We start from the raw sequence: 9,295 nt of genomic DNA, 5'->3' as shown, positions 1-9,295 counted from the left end.
AGTGTGAATCACACTGGTCTAGATGATAACAGGCAACTGGAAGTGCTGCTGGAGCCTGTAATTAGCAGGTTCCTACCCTGGGACTTGCTTCTTGCCGGTGGGCTGGAGGTGTGCGATAATTTGCCAGTTAATCAATGGGAATTATTAAAATATCGCTGCATATTTTTGCTTTGCACCAGACCCATACACAGAAGCTCTTACATGGGGTGTGGGGGAGTATCTGGGGTTCCTAATCACGAAGCCAAATCCTATTGCTCGTTCACTTTCAGTACTCCTAATTTGTATCTTTTTTTTCTATTTTCACGTAGCCTCTTCCTTTCCCCCCACCGCAGTCAAAATGAAAAATATTATCGCCATGTTTAACTTCTTTGAAACGCTGAATTTTAGCCTAGTCAAAAAGTCCTTAAAACATACACAGTTTGCAAGCTACGCAAAATTCTACCATTTTAATTACAAAAAGCAGTGTGTCCCTTCTTCAGTAAATATGTTTTACTTTGGATTTGCTTTGTAAACCAAGTAAAATCCACAGTTTGGTTGGTTGATTTTTGTTTTCCACTTTTATTTAAATAGGTGGTATTCAGCCATCAAAATTGTGTATATTAGTGTTGCAACTGTAATTTTTCTGGCCATTGTGGTTTTAGGCTTTAAGGTAGCCTTGATGGAAACTGTTAAGAGCACGAGGAAGTTTTCTGCTAGGTATGCAGTCATGCCACAGGCTCCTGTGCAGCCAGTAAACGCCTGCTATTTATTAAAATCAGCACCTCCTATGATGGTACTGGAGCGACAGTGTAGCATTGCTGCATAGCTGGGGAGCATTTAAAGAGAGAAGTGAAATACCCCATGTATTATCTATTGGCTCTGTGTTTAGTGACAGAAGCTGTGGGAAGTCTATAAAACAGCTCAATACGTCACTTCTTATGGAAACTGTTATTCCACAAGAGCGTACAGAAATAGTTTCGCTAAACAGCGACTGGTATGTCAAAGATAAATTGTGATCCCAGTCAGCGGTCACTACAATAAAACGACGAACTTTTGTATTTTATCCTGAAACGAGAACTCAGATTTTACAGATTTAGCCAAGTGCCAGTGAAACTGGAAATTTTCAAATCTGTCTTAAAATATTCCTACGTCCAGTCAGAGTCGAATGAATTTTTTGGCAATGGATGAAGCCGTATCATGATCAAGTATTTTTGGGGATTATTGCATAAATTTAGAAAACGTAATGGTGTGTGCCTTGATTTCCCCATCTGTGAAATGGGTGATCCCGCAGCGTTCCTGTAAAGCACCCCGGCTGAGAACCACTGTGACTGCAGCCGATTGTTATTCTCTTAATCTTATTAGTTAACTAAATCTGTTCCTAGAGTGGTTCCATTTGCTTGAATGAATTTACATGAGAGATTAATTCAGTGCTGTTTATTGTTGTTTTTACATTTATTCAGTACTGTAAATAATGCCTGATACTTTACAGCTGTGTATAAAGACACAGCCTGTGCTTCAAGAGCTTTTTTGTACAGGTAATTTGAAGGCTCTCCTCTTAAACCTTGCACTTTCCCATGTAGCGGATGAGCCCATTTTGTTTCCTCTATATTTTGAGGACTTTTTGTTCACGTGGTATCCACTCCCAGCACTTTCCTGCAAGTATGATTCAACAGATAAAGTTCATCCTTCACCTCCAGAGGGTGATTAGCTCCCCTCTGCCCTCCCCTCCTCGCTCGGACCCCCGTCCACCCCCCCGGTTTTAGATCCCTCTCCTTCGCAGCGTACCCTAACCGCTACTGGATTTATGCACGGCACTGATCCCGAAAATAGGGACCCGGCTCCTACCTAGCTGCCGCCGCCTTTAAGCCGGATAGCTGCTTTTCAAAGGATCCATTCGTTTATTCGCAACCCCGCCGAACGGGACTGCCGGCAGTAGTTCGGGGTCTCGTTCTCCCACCCGGCTCTTTTGTGTTTTTACGTTTTTCCGGGAGGTTTCTGATATTAGCATTTGACTGCTCTCCATTGTGTGAAGTGTGGTGTATGGAGGTTACGTCTTTGTGCAGGCTCCCCGTCCTCGGCCATCCCGCCTCCGGTGCGGCAGCCGGGCCCCCCTCCCCTCCCTCCCGTCCCCTCAAACTGTTGACGTGCGGCACGACACCCCCCCCCCCCCCAATCCCCCGCCCCGGGCCACCGCCGGGGTGGCGAGGGCTGCCGAAGCCTCGGTAGCCCAGCACGGCCACTCGGAGCTGGCAGAGCTGCGCTGAAGGGAGCCGTCTCGGCGCGGGTGAATCACCAGCTGCAAGCGGCGGGGATTGTCGTGGCCTGTGTTTATGTATTTTGTAGTAATCACATTTCTGACATTACCCAAGCGTGCTCCTCGCAGAGGGTGATTGGCTCAGGCAGCTTTTAAACCACCTATATGCTAACAAGCCTTGCTGCCAGGTTCCTGAGGGGTCCTGGCTGGGAAAAATTAAACCCAAACCTTAGACCTCTGTCAGGCGGAGGGGAAAATTATATTTTTGAACTAGTCTACAGCGTGGACAGGAAATGACCCCTCCAGCAACTGCTGCTTTAAAAAGGAGCGGTGGTGCCTGAAGCTCTCCAGCCTCCCTCTCTCTGGAGCCTGTGCGCTCCCGCTCCCGCTCCCTCTCCCCCCCCGGCTCCTGCTATAGAGGGCTCCCACAGCACTTCCCAGCCAGTGCGTGCAGCCTGGATGTGTGTGTGTGTGCGCGCTGCTACTTTGTACTGTGAAGAACACACAGCCCATGTGCTCTGTATGGATGTTGATGATACTCTGTGTAGCTTGAATCTCTGCAAGCAGGCAAGATGTCCAGCACACCACATGACCCTTTCTATTCTTCTCCTTTTGGCCCATTTTATAGGAGACACACACCATACATGGTGCAACCAGAGTACCGAATATATGAAATGAACAAGAGGCTGCAGTCGCGGACGGAGGTAAGTCCCTCAGCCTTGTTTTCCTGTGCATGGACCGTGGTAGGTTTCAGCCCGAATTCCAGCTGAAGCGTCCCACTAGACAGTACAGTATATGCAGGCACGAACCCTAATTAATTTAGTAGTTTAATTGGGTAATCCCTCATTATGTTTCCACGCAGAGCAACTCTTGGAGGAGATACCAGCTTAGGCTGAAATCTTGAAATTACAGTACAGCACTTCAGGATTGATTATAATGCTGGTCTCAGGAAATTTCTTTGCCTTACTGTGTTGTTTGCTCAGGATCTGTCCTGCTGGCATTTGCAGCTATAATATTGCCAGGTATCGCTTGAGCTTTTGCACAAAACTAATTCAGAAATGTTGCAGGTTTAGGTGAAGAGAGGAACGTTTCTCTGGTTTTGTTTTGTAAACTCGTTAAAATTTAAAATGAATGGTAACAGAAAACAGGAGCAGAGTTTTAAAAACTTATTCCTAGGCTCCACTTAAAGAACACATGTTCAGGACGACCGACAAGAGAAATTCATGTTTACATTTAGAATGCAGTTGCTTTTAGCTGGAGAGACGATCGGTTCACGACTTCATCATATAGCTGTCAAAAGTACCCAATAATGTAAACTACATTCACTGTTGGTTATGCTTTGTATAATCTGTTAGTGGTTTATACACCCTGGCTTCTAAATCCAGATCAACCGCCACAAAGAATATGCTGAATGGGAAGGGGAAATACTTTTGTCACTTAAAGAAGAAGAAAAAAAAAAATAGTGGAGGCTGCATCTTGTTATTTACGTGGTTATATAAAGCACACTTTTTAGTCTGTTGAAGTGAAAAGTGTATGGACTGAATCAGGCTGCATTTTTGTCCATGTGTCTGTGTGTGTGCAGCAAACATTCTTGGTGCTGCAATTTTTCATAGTAGTTTACTAGTCATGTCCTGAAAACACTTTTTAAAAGTACTAATCTTTTATAGCGAACGGGCTTATATAGAGGCAAATATCTGCCAAATTTGTGCCACAAAGCATGGTAAAGGATCTCAGATTGATCTGTTTGTTGTAATTCTCTCAGAGAACATGAGGTTATCATAAAATAAAACACACATGTCTGAATTGTCAGCTAAGCCATGGAGAATCTGTGACGTTTAATGTATATGATACAGCTAACGAGATGTGACCTGCTTTCTGATTGGGTGGCCGCTACGGGGTAACTGCATTTCTAACACTGTTACCACTGCTAGTCTTAAAACATTACTGTGGAGTAATTGGTAAATACACTTAGTGCTGGCTGAAAACTCCAAGCAGCGCGTTGCTCCCAAAATCATGGCAACTGTTAGTCAGTTTTGCCCCAAGTTCTTGGCTGCAGGGGGTCACTGCCATTTAGATAGAATGAGGGGTCTTGGGGGATTTATTTGCTAGTGTTTATTTGTCAGTGTCTTGCAACTCTGTTCCTTACATTCCTGTACCTATTAATGTAATAATTTCTAGACTTTTTCGGGTCAAAAGAACATATATGTATCATTAAGTGATTCAGTGTTTTATATACAAGCTTTTCTGAAAAGCTGTCAGTGCTCATTTAGCCTTTTTACTTATTTAGTGGTGCTTTTAATCATTGGCCAGTTTCTGATTGCAGCTCCTTTACAAATGTTACACTAGAAAAGTTTTTGAGGGACTTCTGAGACAACTTCCCCCTCCTTCATTGCTGAGGTGTGCTGGGTTAGACTTCACTGCATTTAATTGCAGTTTTTGCTGTGCACATTCACATCGATTGTTGTGGGCAAAAAGCAATAATCTACTCTTCCTTGCTAGTACTGCCATAGGTTTCAGCAGCATTTTACTTTGACAGTGCTTAGTTAATGAAGGCCTTATGCTCCAGCATTTCTTTTATTTGCACAGAGTAGAAATACTTTTGCCTTGTGATTGTTGTGACTACGTTCTGGTTCTCTGATTTTTAATTTCTGAGCTCTGTTCTGTGAGCATTGTTTGTTGAAATGTATTTTCTTGCTAGCTTCATCTCATTCATTCTCCAATTAAAACACCTTCCTTAATAATAATTTTTTAAAAATTACTAGTTTCCTGGGACACTTACTGTGACTAGGTGTGGCCAGCCTGCAAAGAATCATGCTGACTTCTGGGGCAGGTTGGGAGTTGAAGTTTCACATTAATTTTACACACTTCCAAGCATGTTTGGGATTGGTAGCTGAAAGCTTCTGGAGCATGTATAACTAGCTCTGAATTTTTTGAATCTGGACCGATGGAGCCCTGTATGTCATGGAAGGAATGTGCTTGTGCTGTGGGTGATACAGGCTTACTGTATAAACGTTTCTCTTCATAATGTCTTTGGCATAATGTAGGCACTGGTCTCTGAAGGAGGCTGCTTGTACTCTGTGAGCCCCAGGGGGTAGGTGAGCACAAGCAAAGCAGCTTAAGGGGAAAGGAATTACAAAGAAACTCTCTAAAAGACTGGGGGTAGCAAGCTGGCTGATTCCACTTGGACCCAACTTCTGGAGAGAGAGACGGTGGCAAGTGAGAATGCATTAAAAAATGGGAACCTACAGCTCTTATCCCAAATACATCTTTGGAGAGCTTTTGGGATTTTACTGTTTTCCTACAAAATAAAAACGTTCTTAATCCTTTAGAATCAGATTCTCTGCTGTCTCTTGCAGTGGTGGAAGTTCCAAGGCAGAGCAAAACAGTCAAAATTTCACTAAGTTGTGCAGAGGATGGATAGAGAGCCTATGAAAGAAGTATCTGTATGTCCTATCTATCTGTTTTCTCCCCTCCATGTGTAGAGCCCACCTTTGTAGTGAATTCCTGTAGCTGCTCTCCAGAACTTGCAGGTAGGTGAGAAATGATTCAAAAAAAGCAATGGGCTGGTAGAGACACCATTAGGGAATTTACCGGTAAATGCCATTTTTACTGCCAGCAGCAGGGTCTACAGTATGTTGGGGGAGGTGGAAGTGTCCTCAGAGTGGCTCGGTGCTTGGAGACCCTCCCTGAGAAATCCACTGCTTCCACTCCGGTTTGTGTCAGCATTGGGTGGAAGGGAATAATAGTCGGTGTGAAGGATGTGCTCAGTGTATTAAGCAGACAAAGTACGGAGTGATAAAGAAAGGTCATTTAGATGCAGCATGGCTATCTTTGTTGTTCTTGTTTTCTTAGGAAGAAATGGTAGTCATGAAAGTAAAGAACTAGCAACTCTAGCCTGTGCTAGATGTGCAAACTTTTGCTCTCCAGACTTCTTACAACTTTATGGGCTCCTCAGGCAGAACCTACAACTGCCTTTTTAAATTCAGGGTCAGTCTTAGGCAAAGAATTCCAATCACACCCAGGCAGGGGGGTGGTTTTATGATGTAAGTACTGGCAAAAGTCCACCACCTAGCTAATTCTTATTTGATCTAAAGTAAATTAGGGAGCCTGAGTTACTAACTAGTGTACCTTACCTTCCTTAAAAGTTGTTCAAAGAAATCCAATCTGGTAATAATTTTTTTTCTACATGGAAATTAATATATGCTTTCCTAATAATACTTTGGGAGCATCTAGTGCCATTTTGTAATGCATCAACAATCCTGATTTAAAGTAGCAAAATGAATATTTAAATGTTTAATAATCTCTGGCAGATATAAAGATAAATCTTATTTACTTCTATCATAGTTGATTAACTTTCTGGTTAACCAAAATGCAGCTGTTTCCTTGCTCTGTGTGTGGTTTTAAGGATTTCATTACTGTTCACGCAAACTTAGTTTATCTTAATATTTTTATATCTGTGTTAGTTTAACATTTAACAATCCTGTTGTGGCCTAATCAGCAGTTTCTAAAGTTCTAGCTAGCAATACACAGGATAGGTAAATTAGCTTAAATATTTTCTCTGGTTTTCATAAAAATCGATGTTTTTAAAAAAGCATCTTTTCCTCTTTGATGTTGTAAATCCTTTTTTGTTCTAATTTTTAATCATTTGAAATTGCTCACACTTAAAAGAAAACAAAAGGTGATTATATCTTGTATGTAATTATTTTTCGGTAACATTACAGTGCGCTGTGGATAGATCACTTAAAGTTGCTGACAGCTAAAAGTTTGAGGCATTGCTTTATTGCCAATAGTCAAAGAAATGTATGAAGCCTTTCACTTGTTTATTTAGTCCCCTATATTGTTAGAACTTCCATGTATCACAGTATATTAAATTCACCTGTATCTCTGTCACTACAAGAGATTATGCTTTACATCACCATTATGTGCAAAACACAGCTTTCCTTCTGGCTAAGAGAGTGGTGTTTTAAGGGTGACTTGGTTAGTAGCTTATTTGTTTTAAAGACAATCAGCTTAATCAAATCATATTAAACTCCTATTAATACTGTATAGTGAATTTAACAAAAGTAGAGATTTCATGATGGAAGAAAATGTAAAGAAAATGGAAATTAAAATAAAGGAGAATGTTATGATTTTTTAAAAGCTACTAAATGAATTGGAAGCTTACACAGACATTCATATTCAACTAAATATTTAAAGCAAATCAAAGCAGAACAAAATTTCTGTAGTTGAATGGAAATATCTTATTTTACTTCCTTACATTACTATGTGATGAAATTATATTTTCTTCTTCTTCCTGATGCATTTTTAATAGATTAGTCATAAAAATCTATGTTGTGACATCACATTTGTTCACATAGCAACTTAGTATCGCAAACAGATCTCTCATATTGTGTACATAAGTCTGAGTTTGTCCAATGAGTTTGTTTTGTTGAGGAGAAAACACATAAACTTCTGTCTCAGAGTATTTTTGAGGAAATATCCTTTCACCCACAAATATACTAATACTTAGCAATTCTAGGAACATGAGTAAAGTATTTTAAAAGAGTACTTACAAACCATGCTTTGCTGAAACTAAAAGGCCATTTTTAAAAGAAAACCCTTGAACTCCTTTAGGCAGACACTGACTTCAGAATGGATTCAAGGCTCTTTTTACTGATTGTCTTTTATTTCATAAAGCTTTTTCATCCCTTTTAAAAATTTCAGTTGCAGCTGTTTTCAATTAAAATTGTTACAAACTAACAATTCTTATGAGGCTGGGGGAGAAAAAAAAGACTCTACTTCCTTTCCATGCTGATCCTTAGCTTACAGTCAGGGATGTCTTGCTGCCCTTTTTTCCCCCTCTGAAGTTATAATATAGAATGTAAACCGCATGCATAAGGAACAGGGAGCTTTTGGGGGCAGGGTCTGGTGAGGGGGGAGAGAGAGTCAGTGTGAAAGTGTAAAAATGGATCTTGTCTGCAAATCACTCTGCTTACTGGATCATTTTCTATAAAGAAACCTTTACAACCCTTCCTTTTCTCTTTTTCATTCCTTACTCTTTAAACCATGAATTCACTTTAAAAACCCTTAAACTTAGTCTTTCCCTGATATAAACAAGATTTACTATGCAGATCCAGTCTCAAAAATAGAAGCCTCTGGATGATGAGAAGGAACAAAATAGAGATCATAACAAGGGCCCAGTCCTGTGCTCTTATTTAAGCTGGAGTTTTGCCTGCAGTAGGATTGCAAGATCAGATTAAAAAAAAAAAAAAAAGGTTTTGGTATATACACTTTCTTTGTTTACAGAAAAAAGGAATGGGTAGATTGCTAAACTCATTGCAATATTTTTTAGTTGGACTCCTCACTTCAAATGGTATTTTTTTGTCTCTTTTTGCCAAAAGTTGCATATCTGCTGTAAACAGGCATTCCAACCGTGCCGATACTTTGTTCAGATGCTTCCTCCCCAAGAAGAGATTTCTTTCCTGCACTGTGCTGTGTAAACAGGCCAGCATATATCCTCAGTGTGCTGGGTGCCCTTTTCTAAAAGTTGTTTCTGGGCTACTTGAAGCCTCAGAGGGGTGATCCTGGAAGGATCAAGGTTGTCCAAAAGCAGCTGATGATTAGTCTCCAAAAAAGACTGTGGTAGGGCAGGGTCTGTTGTCTCAGGTCTCAGTCATCTTATTTATTAGGCAAAAATAGTAGTGAAATAAACCTCCCCAAACCCCTGGCTGAAATCTTCTCCCTAGGCTTGTGGCTTTCTTTTCCCCAGTACATTTTTTCTGTCTTCATTTACTGTTAGAATTTCAGAGAGAAAGCACTTTATGGTCAGAATACTGGTTCCATTTCTGTTATGTTGTGGTGGACCGCCATGCCCTTCTAAACTGAAGTCTGTAAGTTACTGATCTAGGCCAAGTAGTAAGTACACTTGGTACTCCTGAGGTACCTGGGGATCAACTAGAGCCACTTGCGGACCATAAACCTCATTATGGGAACAGTTGATGCTTCTGGAGACAGCTCTGTTGCTTCTGTGCTTTATGGGGCTAGTGAAAAATCACTGACCTGGAAAAATGAGACCTTTGCAGA

The 9,295-nt window shown here is 41.0% G+C and overlaps 1 protein-coding gene across 8 annotated transcripts in view; it reads left to right on the top strand.

Moving 5' to 3' along the window:
• Positions 1-2,469: 2,469 nt before the first annotated feature.
• LDB2 (LIM domain binding 2) overlaps positions 2,470-9,295 on the top strand; it is a 219,723-nt gene continuing 212,897 nt past the window's right edge. For 2 of the 8 annotated variants that reach the window (XM_074903766.1, XM_074903767.1), the window contains exon 1: positions 2,476-2,937. In XM_074903766.1, coding sequence (XP_074759867.1) covers positions 2,806-2,937 — 132 coding nt within the window. In that variant the 5' untranslated portion in view covers positions 2,476-2,805. Of the gene's footprint in view, positions 2,938-9,295 lie in introns of all 8 variants that reach the window. The other 6 variants (XM_074903770.1, XM_074903769.1, XM_074903771.1 and 3 more) reach the window with 6 other exon arrangements.

This window comes from Athene noctua, chromosome 4 (genome assembly GCF_965140245.1).
Source record: "Athene noctua chromosome 4, bAthNoc1.hap1.1, whole genome shotgun sequence".
NCBI classification, from domain to species: domain Eukaryota; kingdom Metazoa; phylum Chordata; class Aves; order Strigiformes; family Strigidae; genus Athene; species Athene noctua.
This window is presented reverse-complemented; position numbering and strand designations above follow the sequence as displayed.